Source organism: Gossypium hirsutum, chromosome D10 (genome assembly GCF_007990345.1).
Source record: "Gossypium hirsutum isolate 1008001.06 chromosome D10, Gossypium_hirsutum_v2.1, whole genome shotgun sequence".
In the NCBI taxonomy this organism is placed as follows: Eukaryota; Viridiplantae; Streptophyta; class Magnoliopsida; order Malvales; family Malvaceae; genus Gossypium; species Gossypium hirsutum.
The window spans coordinates 66,110,766-66,130,926 of record NC_053446.1 but is presented as its reverse complement, the minus strand read 5'-3'; the positions used below and the strand labels follow the sequence as shown (position 1 = coordinate 66,130,926).

The 20,161-nt window shown below is 28.1% G+C and overlaps 1 protein-coding gene across 5 annotated transcripts; it reads left to right on the top strand.

The window, feature by feature from the left end:
- Positions 1-2,444: 2,444 nt before the first annotated feature.
- Positions 2,445-5,363, top strand: LOC107944280 (guanylyl cyclase 1). Of its 5 annotated transcripts, XM_016878104.2 has the most exons (11): positions 2,445-2,601; positions 2,997-3,033; positions 3,140-3,250; positions 3,333-3,457; positions 3,566-3,677; positions 3,764-3,838; positions 4,021-4,109; positions 4,314-4,375; positions 4,687-4,759; positions 4,866-4,941; positions 5,045-5,363. In XM_016878104.2, exons 2-11 carry the CDS (start codon positions 3,025-3,027, stop codon positions 5,087-5,089), a joined length of 777 nt encoding a protein of 258 aa, XP_016733593.1. In that variant the 5' UTR covers positions 2,445-2,601; positions 2,997-3,024; the 3' UTR covers positions 5,090-5,363. The 5 variants fall into 5 exon arrangements, with proteins under 5 accessions (XP_016733593.1, XP_040959655.1, XP_040959654.1 ...); XM_041103721.1 differs by lacking the exon at positions 4,314-4,375 and having other exon boundaries at positions 3,153-3,250; XM_041103720.1 differs by lacking the exon at positions 4,314-4,375.
- The last annotated feature ends 14,798 nt before the right edge of the window (positions 5,364-20,161 follow it).

Genomic DNA, 20,161 nt, shown 5'->3' with positions numbered 1-20,161 from the left:
TTGTAATGAAATTAAATTTAGCAAAAAATATATATATTGTTAATAACAATTGGATTTGAACTTTTAAATCCGGAAAAAAAAAATTAAATTTCAAATTTTCTAAAAAATACAAGAATATGACATATTTTAAACTAAATTATCTATTATTGATTGAATTGTTTGAACTGACCAATCCAATCCACCTTAAATAAATTGACCCTTTGTCTGATGGGCATTGTAAAGTGGGCTAGTGCTAATTTTGGGACTCAAGTGTTTAGGTCATACACCTTTGACTTTGAGGTTTAGATATTTCATTTTGTTACATCCCAAAAATCGGGTTAGTAGAAATTGAGTTAATGAATCAAGAGGATTCACGCCCTATTTTTAATTAAAGGTTGTAGGAGTTGTGTTAAGAAAGTTAACTTAATTACATGGATAAGTGTTTTGGATGAGTGATTCAAGCCCTGTGTTCGATTTCTTTCCCTTAAATTTTGGTTATTTTTTATCCCTATATCTGGCTAGTAGCAGCTAGCTTATCTAAAAATTTTGTTTGATTGTAATAAGAATGAACTTATTGATTCAATGGTAAGGCCTTAGCTTACTCATAGATTTCAAGTTCAAATCTTGTATGTGCAAAGTAGAATTATTAACATCACCTAAAATTCTCCCACTTTTATCGTCCCATTTTTCCACTTCCTCACGTTCTGTTTGTCTTTTCTTTTCTTTTTTTAAATTTCCTTTGATTCTTTTCTCAGTCTTCAATTTCTGTTACTAAATTTTCTTTTTCATGTGGATTTCTTTTGTTTAGCTTTCTCCTTCTGTCAAATTTATTTAGCTTTCTACTTCTTCTATCTTTTCTTTTTCTTTCTTCTCGCTAGTTTCCATTAAATTGCAAAATAGCGCTCTGTTGTTCACTCTGTGCCGCCTATTTTCTGTTTCGCCACTATTCAAATGGTGATTCTTCCTATTATAATCTTCAAGTGAGATTTGTGCGGCGCTTACTCTCCTGGCGAATTGAGGATTTTGTCAATCTCCTCTTCTAGGATTTTGGTGTGCTGGTGTTATGCGGACATCCCGAAAGTAATTAGGTGTGTAATGCTAACTCAAAACTTCGTAAAACAGTGAAAAATTGAAACTATCAACGCCACATGATCGTGTGCTAGACAGTGTGAGCCACACAGCCATGTGTCAGACCATGTGAGCCACACGGTCTTGCGCCAGGCCATGTGGGCCACATAGGCTGTGCTAGATAAGGTGTGTGGGCCACATGGGGGTATAAATCTATTTTGGGTACGTTTAGTTAGGACCGAGTTTTGGATTGCATATTCAAGGTCAGTGATTTTGTAAACTCCGATGAATGATATGTATGATTATCCGATCAATGAAATCTGTTGTTTCTGTTGTGTATATGTTATCTTGTGTGATAAGTTATGTTTTGTTTCGATTCTCATGGCCTGTGATATTATGGCTATTCTAATTAAATTGATCTGTTATCGTTAAAATCTAGATGCATTGAATTTAGTGTCTGATTAGCTCATAGCATATCCTCAAAATCTAACAAGTAAAAATAATTGAAATTATAAAATAACCTTAATTTAAAATGGGTTGTGCTCAAAATAACTCAAATTAAAATAACAGAATTCGAAAATAACTTGAACATGTCAGAAAATCAATATTTTAAAAATCGAACTAATAATCAAACTTATTAGACTATCACTTTTTTATTCAATCAATTTAACTATTAGTACATCAATAACTAAATAAACAATAGAAAAAATTCATAAAAATTCATATTTTTTCATAATTTTTTAAAACAATAGCAGAAAAAAATTATAAGTTGATACAACAGTCAATTTTTTTTTTGTCTACATTTTTTGTTTTTTATCAATTCTAAACAATTCACTCATAGGTCAATTCGGTCTCTTTATCCAGATAGTATATATCCCGATCCAACAACATCGTCTAAAAGCAACCAAAACAACATAAAATAAAGATAATCAAACTCAAAAACCCCAATTAATAAATTTGAATATCTTAAACCCAAAACTATCCGAATTTAAAATAACACAAACCCATTTCGATAACATTCAATATCTTTATATATATATACACACACATAATTTTTATAATGAGAATGAATTATATGAAATAAGGATATTATTCATTTTCAATAATTTATTCTAAATTTCAAAATTTTCATTTGAATTTTATATTTTTTAAGGATGAAAATGCTAAAATTTAAAATGAAATTACTAATATGACATTCAACCAGATTCTTTCATATAATTATTTTCCTTTTTATAACGTCAAGGGTGTTCATTGTCTCGTCTCAGGTGTAATCTAAGTTTGAATTGCGCTAATTATTCGAGTTTTATTCTATTATTGTAATTCGCCAAAAAAAATAAAATTAATAATACATATTTTTAATATGTTTCTTTTTAACTTTAGAAAGGCCAATGCAATTCCTCCACATGTTACTTTTTTCCTTCAAAGTCGTCTTCAATACAGAGAAAAGGGATATTCCAAAAAAAGAAAATGGAAAATCACCAACCAGATTCATGCAATTGAAAGAAAAAAAGCTTCTGCATTTTCAATCGAAACCCAAAAAAATCAAATATAAAGGTATTTCGTTTTCCTCATTTTCTTTCAAAAGTTCGGGTTGTTATTTACATTTATTCTACAAGTTCTTCGATTTTCCCCTTTTTTATTGATTGAGTTTCAATCCCCTGTCTATAATTCTTCGTAATATTACGTGCTTTAGATCAGAAACCAAGAATTTAATTTTGTTTCTTTTTGAAAGCTATTGATTCTCCCTCCCCCCCCCCGAATTTCGTTGCTTTTTATTAGGTTGTTTTCTGTTAATTAATTAGATTGTAAATAGGTAATTTTAATGCAAAGAAAGCTAATTTTGACTTTAATCTATTCAACATTCTTAAAATTAACCATATTTTGGGAAATTTATGAGCTTTATATTAGCTATTAGAAATCAGTTTCAATTATTTTAATGTTTTCTGCAGGAAAAATTTGCAAGAGGAGGAGGATTTGATGGTTAAGGTTGTTATTAACTAATTAAAATAATTGCTCTCAGTGGCATAATTTTTATAATTTAATCCAAAACAGGTCTCTCCTGATGTGGCCTTTATATTTTCTTTTAAACAAGATTCTTAAAACAGATGAAGATGAAGATCAAATGAACACCACAACACGATGCTACGGTTTTGAGCATCGAATCAGCCACAAATCGATGTTGCCACGATCCCATTTCGTTCAAGTGAGTGAAATTATGGGATTTTTTTGAAGTTACCTTGTGTTACAAGCTGTAATTATGAATTTGTTTTAATGGTGTTTTATAGGTTCCACATGTAAACCAATTGTTCTCTTGGGATTGTGGACTTGCTTGTGTGTTAATGGCTTTAACTACTATTGGTGTTAATGATTGTAGTATTGAGTATTTAGCTGAACTTTGCTGTACAACTAGGTATGTTGTCCTTACGATGTATCAAAAACCCAGAAATTTCGGATATGATGTACATTCATTTCATTTCATTTCATCTTTTGATGATAAGCTGCATTTGTGTATATGCAGCATTTGGACAGTTGATCTAGCTTACTTACTGCAAAAGTTTTCGGTTAGATTTTCCTATTATACCGTAACATTCGGAGCTAACCCGAACTACTCCGGTGAGACATATTATAAGGTAATTTATCTTTGTACCATGACACGCATGATTAAATGCTTAAATAGACGGTGTGTGGTTTTCACATTTCTTTGACTATTCTGCAGGAGCAACTGCCTAACGATCTGGTTCGAGTAGATACGCTATTTAAAAAGGCGGTGGAAGCAGGAATCAATATAGGGGTATTCACTGGAACATTAAATCATGACTGCATTTTGATTGAATGTAGTGATACGGTCGTTTGTTTGTGATGAAAGTTTTAGCTCCCTTTTACTCTGTCTTTTCTCTGTGTGGCATAATTCCGATGATCTTTGTCGCGATTAAACCTTTTGCTTGGGGTTTTGAACTTTTCCCCATTCAACAGTGCAGGTCCATCAGTGGTGAAGAAATCTCTTGTTGGATCTTGTCGGGAAAGTATATTGCAATCGCTTTGGTTGACCAGTACAAATTGAGGTATACATTCTCCTTTTAAGACTTTTTCCCTGGTCGGTTGTAAATTGTTATTGTACAACTTTCCGCTGTGTTTTGTATTTCCAGTGTTCCGTATTTCCCCCTTTGTTTGCCTAGGGCATTTTAGCGGGTTTAAGTTCTTGCATGATAATGATGACTTCTTAACTAGTTTGTGCTGAATAGTTCTGCTGAAATCTTGCATTGCAGTCAGTCTTGGATGGAGGATGTCATCATCCCTGGATTTCAGGGAAACGATGTAGGATATACCGGTTAGTGTTGCACACTTTCGTATACAATTTGAAAATACTAAACAGAATGCTGATATGACGATACATATCATTGTAATAACTTATATATATCATGCTGTTGCTTTATATAAATACAAGACTGCTAGTGTTAGTCGGATAGTTCAACCATAGGAATAGTCATCCTGGCTCGTTATACTATTTCAAACTAGATTAATAACCTGACTGATAACATTTTCGTCATTATTGCTTCGAAGCTCAAATTCGATTCGGTCAATAACAGAACAATCACTCTACATTTGATCTAGTTTTTAAGGAGTTTGTTCTCTTTGTAGGTCACTATGTTGTGATATGCGGCTACGATTCCGGAACAGACGAGTTCGAGATCAGAGATCCCGCGAGTTCTCGGTACAATCTAAGCTTCCTTTTATAACTCTTTAACAGCTACCAATATATTGAATCCAAAAATCCGTTTATAAACTGGTGGATTATCCAACAAGTTCCTGATGTGCAGGGAACACGACAGGGTCTCATCAAAGTGTCTCGAAGAAGCACGCAAATCCTTCGGTACCGACGAAGATCTTCTTCTGGTAATTTATCTTTTACCTTATTGCATCATATTCAAATTGAACAACGAAATGGACTATAACATCATTTATCATGAATTCAAGCATCGGTATTTTCCCTATGCAGATATCACTCGAGGAGAGCCGGAAACCAAATTACTCCGTCTTATAATTTTCTACACTTCATGTATATGCCACGATCCATGCCATGTAACTGTTTGTCGAGCTCTCCTCACCATTTCTGCACTTGCTCGTATTTGAAGATTGTGTATAGTAAGCTCTTGGAAGAAATAACTAGTCTTTGTATGGTGTAGTTGGTCTAATGATTTGATTTTTAATCTGCAAATTACTGGCAATTTGTACAACAATGCACTCATTTTGTACATGAAATTGTATATTGCAATATATAATTGTTGTATAATAAATCATGTTTTTTTTTTCTTTTATACTCATATTTCTTTAACAATGTTGGGAACTTGTCCCTTTGATGAAACTCAAGTCTTGTCAAATCTCACATGAATGAAGATCAAGTGTTTTTCTTTTGATGGATGGTTACTGTCCTTTATGCATTGTTAGAAAAATCCGAATGAATCGATCAACTGATGGCAGTTAAATTGAAAATTGATGGTCTATAGTTGGCTAAAATCGGTTTTTGCCAGCCGATAATGAGATAAAATTATATGGTGTAGGATTATATTTAGAGGCATTCACGGGTTGAGTCGAGTCCAAGGGGATCTTAAATATGATATTATCACATTTTATGTTTATTTAAACCTATCTAATTTAAAATATAAACTTAAAATTGTCTTAGCCTGTTTATATTTGTAATTAGTTAACCTTAGCTCATTTAAGGCTCACTTATATTATTTTTTTAAATATTTATATTGTTTTTAATTTTTAATTTAATTTTATATATAGATAACTAAACATTTTTTTAATATTTATGTTTTAGTATTATATATTACCATAGATTTAATTTTTGTCTGTGTTTATAAATAACATAATGTAATATTTAACAAAATTAGAAAATGGGTCGGATCGAGGCAAATTCAAGCCTCGAATGTTCAAACCAGAACTTCGCTCATATTTTAAATGAATTTAATTTTTTATCCAAACCCTTTCAAATTTTGAATGAGCTTTCAAATTTTAACAAATAACCCGACTATTAAACATATCTAACTATATTCAAATTAAATAAACAATCTTGGTCTCATTTTTGTGCCTTTACAATTTTCACATCTGTCTCGACAACCAACTTGAACAACCCAATAAAATAAACATAATATATATATAGATGAATGTTTGGTAAATTAAAATCTTAAAACAAACCAATAAAATCTACAAAAAGAAAAAGAAATATTTCTTATCTCTCAACTACAAGCAAATAAAATAAACATAATATATATAAATATATATGTTAAATTAGCCGTGTATTTTTTTTTTCCACAAACAAGTTAAGAAATTAACATATAATTTTTTTAAATATACATATTTTTAATAATTTATTATATTTATGTAGAACACTCGTCAACTCCCACTTTTATTTGTAAAAATTAAAAACTCCGCTAACCTTGTATAATTAAATTCTAAAACAAGTTACAAAAAGCATTTGAATGAGAGGACTTAAAAAGCCATGAACCATGGGTGCATTTGTACCTAAAAAAAGTTTTAAAAAATTACAAATCATGTGACAAAAGCATCTGTGACTAAGCAAATGGTATTGTAATTTAAAATTATTAATTAATTAAACCAAAGCCCTCAATTTTTGGGGAGAAAGAAAAACAAAACCATGTTTCAAGGGCTCCTAATCCACACTTTTGAGACCAAACCCTAATACACTTAATTTATCAAATTAAAACAAGGAACTTAGACATGTTTTTAGATTCTAATTATATCTATATATATGGGTGAGTGTATGGTATATTGATAGTGTATTTCTTTATTCTACATGTAATTTTAAAATGTTGATGTCCCTTTTTTTTAATATTTATGTTTTATATTTTATTATACCTCTATAGAACACTTGTCAACCCTATATCTAAAAATTTTATTGACAATTTCTCATATATGTCAAAGTGGAAGGGGATGTTTGGTGATGGCGGTGGTGCTTGCGGACATAGGGATAAAATAAAAATTTATTGTAATATAATTGTATTTTTTATGGGCTAGTATCTGGTGCATTGTTAGTGTACGTTTTTTATTCCATAAGTAATTTTTTTTTAAAATTATCAAATATTTTTAAAATATTTTACTATATCTCTATAGAACATCTGTAAACCCTTTATTTAAAAATTTCATCGATAATTTACCAAAAAATTTCTCATACATATTCAAGTGGAAGAAAAGGATGTTTGATGATGGCGGTGGTGCTTGTGGACATATGGATAAAAGAAAACTATCTGGTACGTTGTTAGTATATTTTTTTTTTATTCTGCAAGCAGTTCTAAAAATTTGTCATTTATTTTTTTTCTAAATATTTTATTGTTTATTTATAGGACACTTGTCAATTTTATTTACGAAGTCTAAAAACTCTACTAACAGTATACCAAATATTTTTTTATTATATGAATAATTTTTTAATGCAATCCTAGTCAAAAAGGTTGAGATGCAAAGTTAAATAACCAATAAAATGAAACATGTATTTTCCAAGAATCTCCAAAAACAAGGAATTATTGGCATGGCTTCCGACACACCTTTCTTAATTTTTTCCCGCATAACAATGAGAACATGTCCTTTGTTTCCCTTACACTAACCCCATAACTTTCACTTATTTATTTCGGGTTTTGTCCGATAAGATTGTAAATGAATAGAATTGAATTTATAATTTTTTTGTTTGTTGATTTATGAGCTTGTTCGTATTTAATTTGTATTTATTTATTTAAAATTAAGATAAATTATATTTAAGGTCATTAAATTATTAGTATATTTATGTTTTTGTTATTTAATTTTAAAAAGTTACAAAATAGTCGTTAAATTATTCAAAAGTTTTCATTTAAATCGTTGGGCTATTAAAATCGATGTTGTGTGACCTCCGTACATCAGTTGAACCAATCGAAAACTCTCATTCACCTTCTCTTTTACAGTTAAATTTTTTTAATGAAATAGTTTTGAACATCACGAATCTACAGACCAAAATCAAAATAGTTACTAATCTCCGACATGATCGTAAAATCGACTTGGAGCTAAGATATGTTCTTCTACTCATCGATGGGTACTAATCCACCTTAGTGATTGTTGCATCATCAATTGGAGCTTGCTAGCCCGATTTAAAAAAAAAAACCTTAATTGCCCAATAACTTAAATGAAAGCTTTCAAATAGTTCAGTGACTATTTTGTAACTTTTTAAAGTTGAGTGACCAAAATATAAATTTACTTTTAATTTAATGACCTTAAGTGTAGTTTATCCAAATTATGTGAATTCATGTTTGTTCATTTAATTTAAATAAACATGTTCAAGAACAATGTTCATGAATTATTACAAACAAACAATAAATTAACATATATTTTAATTTTTTAAACAAAATAATCAAATATAAATATTAATGATTATATTATAAATAAAATAAACACACAAACAATAATAATTTTATTAATCTATAATTATCGAACAATAAATTAGCAATTTTTTTTCAAAACAAAGGACAATAAACAAACTTTAAATAAATATAAATGAGCCTAAAAATTTTTGTTCACGGTCATTCTAACTTGATAAATGAATAAAAACGAATCGAAACCGAATTGTGAATCGGACGGTCTATTAATCTAACGTTCTATGTTCAAGGTTTGAATTTGGGATTAAATGTTAATTAATGATTTGAATCAATACAATCTTTTTACCATTACACTAATAGCTTAATTGATGTAAAAAATTATTTATTTTGATTTTTAAATAAAATAATAATTTTGATTTTGTTAAGTTACAAGTAATTAATTGTATAAACCGTTTTTATTTTAATCAATCATTATAAACATTAAATTCAACCGAATAGTTCAATTAACTAATACTTTTCAAATTCTCAAAATTTCAATTAAGACTTTATATGAACAAATTGATTTAATTTTTTATTCATCAACAATTCAAAATTCGGTTTTAATTAAGCCCAATTAATATATGATTAATATCCCAATACTTAGAATATTTTATCTCAAATTACATAATTTGTGAACTATTACAAAATTAAAAAATTAATCCCTTTAATTTAATATTATCCAAAATTTAAACTCCCAATAACTCGAAGCAAGTGTAAAGTCGATTGAAAATGAAAAACGTTGATTTTCTTCTTTCCCCATGCCGACATCGACTTAATTACTAGCAAACATATTGCCACAAATACTTCATAGAGAATATGTTAATCCAATTGATTTATATTTATAATTTTAATATTTAATTAAAATAGTTAAATTTTACTATTAACTCATGTATTATATATAAATTTTAAATTTTAAAATTTCAATCTCCACCCAAAAAATAGTTAAATCAATTAGGTTATATTTTGTTATTAATCTCGTATCAATCTGTAAATAGACATTATTTTTTTTGTAAGCGTTATATCAGAATAATAAACTAACATTAAATTACACATATAATAATGTATTTACCCCTTACAATATAAAGGATTATAAGAAGTTCCAAATTTAACATTGAGATTATCAAAGAACTGTTAGAACAGCTGTTACTAATCAGATGTTTGATTTACAGACAGGAAATGAAAGATCTAAATGATTAATTATTGATACCAAAAAACAAAAGTTTTATTATCAAGAATGTTCTGAGATTTTTCATCTCAAGAACTTACAAGGAAACATTACATATAAAATAAAATTGACTTAGGTTACTCCAAATAGACACATGGATATCAGTTGTTCATGTTTTTTTCTTTCATCTTCCATTACCCATTTTTATTACCAAGATGTTTCCTAAAACCATGTGGATCCACTGCAAAAAGACATTTCACAAACATTATAAAAAACAATTTTCAGACCATTTTTCGCAAAATCGTTCTCTAGTTTTATTTATTGAAGGTCATGAAGTCCAAATTCAGTGTAAACAATCCCCAAAAAGAAGAAAAAAAATCTAAATCAGATCCAAAAATTTATTATTATTTTAAATGTTGATTGAGTAGATAATAGTACAAATCAACAAAATAGTAGTAAATGATTTTTATTTTATTTTATTTGTGATCTAAATTTTTCATATTGGTAAGCTGATGTGGTGACAAGTTTGGATGTATGCTTATCATGATGGAGTGAGATATATAAATACAATGGATCGGTTGTTTTCATTCGATTTTTATGTTTTTTCGTGGAAGTTGTGATGTCTTAAAAGTGATGTTTACCTATGTAGCATGTGAACGTGTTTTCATACATTTATTTTGTTTTTTAAAAGTATGTTGTGTGTTAGATAAGGATGAATGAAAATTGTGCAGATTGGATTGGTTTTTAAAATTTTAAATTTCCAGTTAAGGTTAGTTTTAGGTTCGAGTAATTTCAATTATAAGTCAATTAAGTTTGGATCATCTTGAGCTTAAGTTGTTTTGAATTTGTGTTGAAGCTCGAGTCATTTTAGTAAGTCGTTGTCTTTGAGTTTAAATTAATTTTAGACTCTATAGTCAGACAAGTTTAGGTTATTAACTTTTTCTTATCAAATTTAGCTCGGGTTGATTAGGCTAGGTGTTCATGTTTGAGTCAAAATTGATAGATCTAATATGAGTACTAACAATATCTGATAACTTTAGGTATGAGCCGCACATGCAAGGGCAAACCAAAGGGGGAAGCAATCGCCTTAGCCTTCCAAAAATTGGTAAAACTACTTTTAAGTTCATTGAATAATTATAAATTGTAAAAGTAAAGGATAAAATTGTCCAAATTTCATATTTTGTGCCGAATGTGGTACGTGGAGTTACTTGGAAAATGTGATATTGAGATTATCTCTTATATTCCAGAACCTTGACTTTGTTGGAAATGTTTGAAATCTAAACAGATAATTGTGTTCCAAAATCTTACATCACTGCCGAGAATGTAAGATTCCATGAACCAAACTACCCATTATAATTTTTGGCATTATTAATTAAGCATGAAGATAGTAACCAACATATTCACATTGCCTTTTTTTTTTTTGTTACCTTTCATTTTATCTGAGACTCTTCAGTATTCAATAATCATATTAAGCTTTAACTAAATTCAACGTTGGATTGAACCGAACTCCTAAATTTTAGGCATAGCTCTTGTAGCACTATTTGTTCTATCCACATATTCATATTCAAGAGTGACACTATGGGGCAAACAAGATCTTAGCCTTCTCAAAATAAAAAATCTTCCTTGAGTCCCTTTAAAAATTATAGAGTTTTAAGTTAACCTAATAGAACAAATACATTTTGCCCTGAAAATTTTAAATTCAAGTTTGATTCTTAAAAAAAGAAAAATATAATTTAATTCCTAGATAAATTGTAAACTTTTATATTAATCCACATCAAAAATATATATACATAATCATAAAACTATAAAAATATGATCTTAGTCAAAAGGTAAAACAAAGATGCATGCATTGATCCCATGTAAAAAGAAAGCCTTTGAATATAAGAGATTCTAAAATTTAGCACAACAAATTTTCACATTTTTTTAAATTATAATTGGAACACAAACACAAATAGTAAAATTATTATAAAAAACTAAACAAGGAATTATTCTATTATTTAAATAATTTTAAAATTTTTGTTGTATCCAGATAAACTTTGTTATATAACGATAATAAAAGCAACTCGACCCGGGGTTCGACCTAGAATCCGACCTGAAAAATCCCCCTAAAATACAATTTCAAAAACCCTATTGAGGGAGGACGACCCAGACCCCCTTTTTGGATCCTTTTCTTCTTTTCTTTTTGACTCTTTTCATCTCCACATCCGTTGATCAAGTATATCAACAAACTCATATCATTTAATTTGTACTCCCATAAATTTTATTTCAAATAAATAATAATTTATGTTAAAAGGTTTGGGTTTTTTAATGCAAATTAAATGTTAAAAGACTTTATTTAATTGTGATAAAGATATTGAAATTTATCTAAATAAAATGACAAAAATTACATTTTTTTTTGGTTATTTTACTCAAAAAATAAATAAATTAGTTCTTTAGATGTGCAATTTTCCTTAATGCATAGATTACCTCAATTTTAGGGTTGAATTATATTTTTATCAATATACATGTCCACCAATATTTATCATTTTTATTTTTTTATTCATTCAACATTTATTATTTAGGATGAAGACATATTGTCATGGAAACAAAGGTGTAGACATATTGGATAAGCATAAAGTTGAGTTATTGCTTCTTTGTAATTGTATATTGTTGGTATCGTTATTATTATAATAATGAGAATATAAATATTAATGTGTTTAAGCGTGTTTTTCTTTTAATATATAGGTTAGAGTGAGATTTCTAAACTTATAAAATTATATTATTAGTAAAAAATTAAATTTTGTTAATTGGGTTTAAAGGATAACAAACATTCTATTAGAATGTAACAAAACATTAAAATAAAATATTAAAAATATCGCATTAATATTTAAATCTCACTCGCAGAATATCAAATAAATCCATTCATATATTCTAGCGTTAACTGTATCAGACATTTTCAAGCCATGACTCTCATTCTAAATTGGTCCTCAAACTTTAAAACATTCTATTTACATCTTCAACCTATTTGTGTTATATCAATCAAACCCTTTTATTATTAAAACCATTAAATAATATGTCAAATCTTATGTAACTAAATTTAAAATGAAAATTTTGAAGAAAAATATAGCGTTGTTGCACAACTTTTAAAAGTAAAAATAAAAATAAAGTGAACGGTAAAGTTTCTGTAAAATCTTCGAACACCTCAAAATTAAGCTTTTTAAAACATCTATTGTCACAGTATTTATTTTTCTTAAAACTTTTATTTTAGATTATGTTGCATAAGATTTGACGTGTTATTTAACAGTTAAATTAATAGCAAAAGGACCTACTTGATATAATCTCGATAATTTAAGGATATAATTAGAATGATTTGGAATTTAAGGACTAATGTAAAATAAAAGTCATAGTTTGAGATGTTTATTGCAGTTAACTTTATTTTCTATAAATCTCCTGCATGAAAAAGCTTTTCTTTCTTAAAAAAAGAAAAAAGAAAAAAAAAAGAATACAAACACAACTTTCAAGAATTTGACCATTGACCACAGCATGCATTTTCCTTGAAGTTTCAGCATGTGACTCCCTATGTAACAAGCTAGTGTAGTGGCATTTTAAACTATATTATAAAATAAATATTTACGAATCTAATCCAATGGTATCCTATGCATGTGACAATGAGGGTCCACTAGGGTTTTTATTTTTTTCTTTTTCAAATTTTGAAATCAGCAAAAGTTTCGAAGGCAAAATCATGGCTTAGGTATAGATATTTCTTGCCATAAGCTTTCAATTTCATAACAAACGGATTCTATTTGATTAATTAATTTTTTTAATAATTTTATTGTAAGTTTTGGTTATATCTATTTTTTTTACATAATATTTAAAATTATTCATAATTCATCTTCAACTCATACATAAGATAATAATGCACTTCAGCACATTTAAACCCACACCCTCTTATATCGACAATCAATTTACACTAATCAAATTAAAATTTAATGAGCTAAACTCGATGTAATAATAAATATATATTTTAACCCTAAAATAAAAATCTAGGATACATTTAAAAGAATCTTTCTTCTCCTACCCCCCATCAAGTTAGTTATTTGCATGACATGTGGGAGCAAGTCAAAATTATTGATGATTATAATGGAAGAAAAGGCTTAAAACTCACTCAATGTATAGCATGGGTAGGTGCCCTTAATGATATGGTACACATTTCCTTTTATAATTAAACACAAAAATTTCTTTTAACACTAAGTACTGCTCTCACCTAATTATATTTAATTACGAAATTTTAATAAAATCCGACACTTTAGTATTTACATGATTAGCAACCGCAACAAATTTAATATCTACATTTTTTATCTGAATAGGTAATACAGATTCAAATAACGAACATTCAAATATCTATCTGCATCTACTTCAAATTCGTAATGAATAATACTTCTAAAACCCAAACTTAAATATTATTTAGATCCGTAAAAAATAAATTGAATATCTATAATTATCTGAATCCGCAATCTTCCCTCTCACCCTCTTTCAAAATAATGTGCCCCCACTCAACTAATGCAAAGGCCCCATTACTTTTGTTAAGGTTTGTAACTGTTGCACTGTGTTACAATGGTATACTGGTGGGGAATTAAACAAATCACAACATTAAAATGAAGGGTTTTATATGATTTAAATATCCAATTAAATTAATTTTGTAAAAGTTTGGAGGGACAAATAGCATCATCTATGGGTTATAGAATTATGTATCCCACACTAATATTTTAATGTAAATGTAAGATGAAGGGATATACTAGAAAATTTCTTTAGTAGGCAACAAAGCATGGAGCACTAGGGATGCACAATTCTTTTTTAAAGTAATGGAAAATTCTAAATAATATTCTACAAACTATCTAAGTTTAAGTTTATTATTTATTATTGTAGCTATATAGTTTTAATCTAATTACTTTATGTTTTGATTATATTCTGTTATTAGTCCACGTACCATGCGTAAGTTGTCATTTTCTTTTAAACGATAATTGTTAAATTTATTAAGTTCAATTATATCATTTTCAGAATTTTATGTGACAAGCATATCATCACATGGTAATATCATGTTAGCTTGCTACTTTCACAAAATACTCATAAAAAATCGGTTAACGAATTTAATAGTTACAATTTGGGTTGGGATTGAAATTTTAAAATTTAAAAAATATCATGATTGAAATTAATCAAATAAGAGAATGTGGACTAAACCTACAACTTATGAATATTACATGACTAATAATAGAATTTAATTGTTATCATTTTGGGTCAAAACTGAATAATTCGAAAAAAAAATATAAAAATTAAAAGAATAAACTTCGTTTATAGTCACTCAACTATTAACAAATTTCTTCTTTTAGTAACTCAATTATGACTATGAAAAGTTACGATCCAATTATTCAAAAATTTTTTTATCACAAACGGTTAAATGACTAATAATTAAGTAACTAACTATATAATTTACCCGAAATTTTTATTGTAATTTTCTCCTTTATTTTCTTTATTTGTAGTGGGCAATAGATGCAAAATAAATCTAACCGTTGAGTTCAAATTTCGAAATTGCAAACCCTCAAAAGAATCACATATCACCTCACCAAAAAGGACAAAGACAATATTTAAGAGAAAATCAAGTTATTCACAATTAATATTTTATTTATTTTTCCATTATTAAAATTATTTATCAATGAAACTTTTTAAAAATTAAAAATTTTATATTTAAATTTCACGTGTGTTTTCCAAATATATTTCAATTACTAGATTTTATATTTAAATTTTATTGAGAGATTTTTAAAATATAAATTTATTGATTTTAGATTTTTTGGAATTTGATAGAGACCGTTGAAACGATATATACCAAACCAATTTTTCGGCGGAAAATTCGAAATATGTTGCTGGAAGTTGAAGTAAAGTAAGCATGAGTGGAAAACCTAAATTAAAATAAAAGTAGTATTTTTTTAATTAAAAAAAAAGAGACCATTTATATAAAAATCATTGGACATATTTAAAATGATAAAAATGTTTATGACTATTTTTAGATTCCATAATAATAATATTCGGTCTATTACTTACTATGTCGTGTAAGAACGAGTTCGATGACATCTGTTGCCTCTTAACACTAGAAGAGTTTTGCCTTTTATCTAAAGATTTCATTCAACTCAACTTTGAAATCAATTAGGATTCAATGTGATTATTGAATTTAATTAGAAATTTCATTAGCAAAAACTGAGTTCATTTAAGCTCGAGACCAAGGTTTGGTCCGTAAGTTTGCTTGTGGCACTGTGTGTGGGTGTGTGACTATATCCAAAAACAAAACACTCTTGGGTTTTAATTCAACTCGACTTTAAATTTAGTCAAGACCAAATAAAATTATTAGATATCGAAAGATTTTTTTACTAAAAAAATTGACAACTTTTATCAACTTGATTCTTGAAATTTTTTTGTCTATATTAGTATTGGTACTTGACAACTTTACCGTGGTAACGCGACACTTTAAAATTATACCAAATCATTGCCATGGACCAAAAGTAAGAACAGACATGATACCAAAACTCAAATAAACAAAAAATGGCTTGACACTAAATATTGCTTTATCCTAAAAAATAACATAGCTTAGAAAGCTTTATCTCTCGTTTAAAGATTCAATCCAATTTAACTCTAAACTTAATTATCGGATATAGAAAAATCTAAACTCAAAAATAAAATCAAAATAAAGTGATGAATTTTAATAATTTCCAATTTTCCCGCCTTTTGACTAACGACGCTGTCATTTTCAGGCTTATTGGCTCCCACCACACTTTTTTTTTAGATTTTCTTTAAATAATTTATTTATTTATTTTTTAAAATTTTTACACTTTCTTTGGCGGGAAATTTGCTTAACCAAATTTAATATTCAACTTCAAGTCCGGAACATTAACGGCGCCGTCACAACTTGTCTTGAAAATTACGTAGGCGGTTCGGCCATAAACGACGGTGACGGTGGAAGAAAAGACAGCCGTTAAAAAAAAGGGCGGGGAAGATAAGGTAAAGGAAGTAAAGACATAATGACAGTTAAGCTGCCGGATCTTTACTGGTGCCACGTATCAAAGATTCAGATTCTATGATATTTGCACGATGAGAGATTTTGATTGTCTCACTAGCGAGTTCACGGGGATTTCGTGGTACCTAGGTTAGCTGGCAAAGTCTAGGGGCTCATTATTGCTTTATTTTAGGCAGGGGAAGATTAAAGAGTACCTCAAAATTATGTGATTTTAATTGTATAATAATTATATATTTTTTTCATATATTAATTATGTATAATTTTACACACAGTTGATAAATTGACAGTGTACTTTTTTATTCTACAAATATTTTAAAAAATTATTATGTCTGTAAGTAAATTTTTTTGACTTCACAAGTAGAATTAAGATATTAACAAGTATCCTATAAGGTATAATAAAATATTAAAAAATAAATAGACATATGTCAATTTTGTAAGACTACTTGTTAAATTAAAAAAATATCACCTTTTTTAAATATTTTTCTATAACTCTATAAGCAGTGACGAATCTAAGGGGCTGGCAGGGGTAGAGGTGTGCATGGGTTAGGTCGGGCCGGGCTCAACTAAAAATTTAGACCAGTTTGCTAGGCCTAGGCTCGACCCGAAAAATGGGCTTAAAAATTTTCCCAAGCTCGACCTGAATAAAAATGTTAAAACTCGGGCCAACCCATATTAAATTTTATAGTGTTTTTTATATAATTTTAAAATATATATAATATATCAAAAATACTAAAAACATCAAAATAAATATTTCCCAACAAATTAAAAATAAATTTTAAAAAATATGTATACTTAAATAACACTAAGATAGATGGAACTTAACAAGCAAATGCCTCTAAAATAATAACAAAATTAACAAATATCTTTAAAATAATAACAAAATTAACAACAAAATAAGTTTTATACAATATCCAAACAATAACAACATAATAGTAAAATGGTAGCAAAATAGGGAGAAAATAATAAGAAAATAATATTAAAAAAATATACTTTTTTTGTCCTTTAGTGAATTCGGGCCCGGGGCAAAAAATGCATTACCCAAGGCCCGGCCCGTTCTTTAAACATGCCTTATTTTTTTGTCCAAGTCCATTTTTCGAGCCTATGTTTTTTCCCAAACCCCCCCACATTTCAAGTGGCCCGACCCATGAACAGGTCTAAGCAGGAGCCCCGGTACTCCTAAAACAGAAAATTTTTTGACTTCACCCTTATCTATAAGACCCAAATAATGCATCAAATATTATTTTATAAAAAAGTAATGCATTTAAAAATTTATTTTTAAAATAATCTTGCAATTATTATTATTATTCCGAATTTCTTGACTTTTTTTTTCTTATAGTTAAATTGATTATGAATGAGTGGAGTGGGTCACTTGGCTACTATATATGACTTCTATTAATGAGTTATGTGTGTGATGGGATCTGTGGCACCAACAATATGATTATAAGATATATTTCCTCAGCATCTCATTGTTTCTTTATTATTATTATTATTATTATTAAATTTTGATAATTTTTGGCTATAAATTACTAATATAGTAATAAATAAATAACACACTTGAAAAAGAAGGAAAAAACCTAATGATAACAAATAATGCATCGAGGGATGGCCTAATGATTATGTTTTGTGCTTTAATTAGGGCCATAAAATGCGGCTGATTAATGCGCACCATTTGCCTATGTAATTGAAGACTCTCACAATGTCCTACTACATGCAAATCATGCAAAACCCTACAAAAGGTGGGACACTAATTATCCTTAGACATAAGAAAGTATAGTAGGGGTTCTATGCTGTGAATTAGATAAATTAATTCAAATACGTTTAAATTTTTTTGTTAAATTTTTTATCAATTTTTATTATTAAAAATTAGTCTCAGTGTATTAATATGTTGTAAATATGACATGCCATGTGTTGTTGTCTAATTATTTCGTTTGTCATGCCAGTTTTTAACAGTACAAATGGATGAAAGTTTTAATAGAAAAGACCAATATGCTTTTTGAACTAACATAGAGGAAGTAAAATGCAATCTGACTCCTAATATAGGGGACTCCCTAGAACTTTTACCTTCTTAGACCTGTTCTCCATACGAGCAGTTCGTCCGGCACAGTAAGCTTAGTTTGTTTTGATCGAGTTTTAGTAGAGACTTATTGACTTTTCACCTACTCGATTTGGTTTAAATTCAAAATTTTAAATAATAAAACAAACTATTTATACATGTCAAATTAAATCAGACTTAAACCTAAAATTTTTTTAATATTGAGGTTGCAGTCCGACTCAACCTCATAAACACCTCTAATTATCATATTTTCTTCATTTTTTAAGCATCATTGATCTATCTACATATTTCCCAATAAAAAACAATCTATATTGCAAAAGGGATCCAAGTTCATTTTGCAACTCTTCTAGATAACATTCCTAATCAAAAAAAGAGTTTGAATATTATAGATGTTGTCCAATTAATAGTAGTTCCGGAAAATATTGTTACAAATATTTTTTGAATATCTATATCTATATGTATATATAAAAGTGTGTGTAGAGGATTTACTTGACATGGAGGATATATCTAACATGCCCCACTTGGTGACCAATATGACTCAACTTTCTCAATGATTGCAAGTTTGTTTTTTCAAATGCTTTTTTTTTTTAATTATAGTGAATGAAAGTCAAAACCCTTAAATTTTACCAAATCAAAATTCTATTATTAACATATTAAGTCACTTATGCTAATTTTGTTAAGTATTTATAATAGAAAAATTGGCTATATATATATATATGCACACATTATAATAAGTTTAATGACGACTTCAATGTTACGAGTCAATTCAGCATCAACTCGAACAAGAAAAATCATTTAAAATTCATTTTTCTTTATATATATTATTATAACAATGTTTTTATTTTTTAATATTTTTATGATTAATAAAAATTTATATATACATATATGCATGTAATTTAAAATTCATTGCTTGAAGAGTTATTTTGGTGTTTTGCATTATTGCCCACTTCTCCACTAATTTCACCATTGATAGGGCTAGAAGGATGTTAAAAATGATGGTGAAAATACCCAAATTTAAGCAATTAACAATTGATAATAATAAGTGATTTACACGTTATTATAATGAGGTTCCAAATTTTGCAATTATACCAAAATTAAACTATAGATCACTTTTGACTTTTAATTATAGCCGTTTATTAGAACCCTTTTAAGGGGTAGAAGAAGACTTTGCAATTTTTGAGTGCAAGTGTGCCATCACTGTTTTTGTCAGCCAATTGTATGGTTTAAAACTTGAAATTGAAAACCCAATTAGTCACGAGGATTCTCACTTTCGTAATTTTGAGCTTTCAAGAGCTGCTTAGAATTATCATTTTGAATTTAAGTAATATTTGTAATGATAGATTTTGATATATATAGATAAAGATTGTAATTTCTAGTATAATTATAACTTGTAATCTAAAAAATTGAAACCCTTAAAACCCATATAATTTATACTATAGAAATCTTAATGTTCG

What these genes read in the sequence shown, in the direction of transcription:
- LOC107944280 (XM_041103719.1), top strand. Translation starts at nt 3,110, where the DNA reads ATGTGGCCTTTATATTTTCTTTTAAACAAGATTCTTAAAACAGATGAA. An exon ending in GAACTTTGCTGTACAACTAG is followed by an intron (nt 3,458 to 3,565) that starts GTATGTTGTCCT and finishes GTGTATATGCAG; the next exon opens with CATTTGGACAGTTGATCTAG. An exon ending in CCGACGAAGATCTTCTTCTG is followed by an intron (nt 4,942 to 5,044) that starts GTAATTTATCTT and finishes TTCCCTATGCAG; the next exon opens with ATATCACTCGAGGAGAGCCG.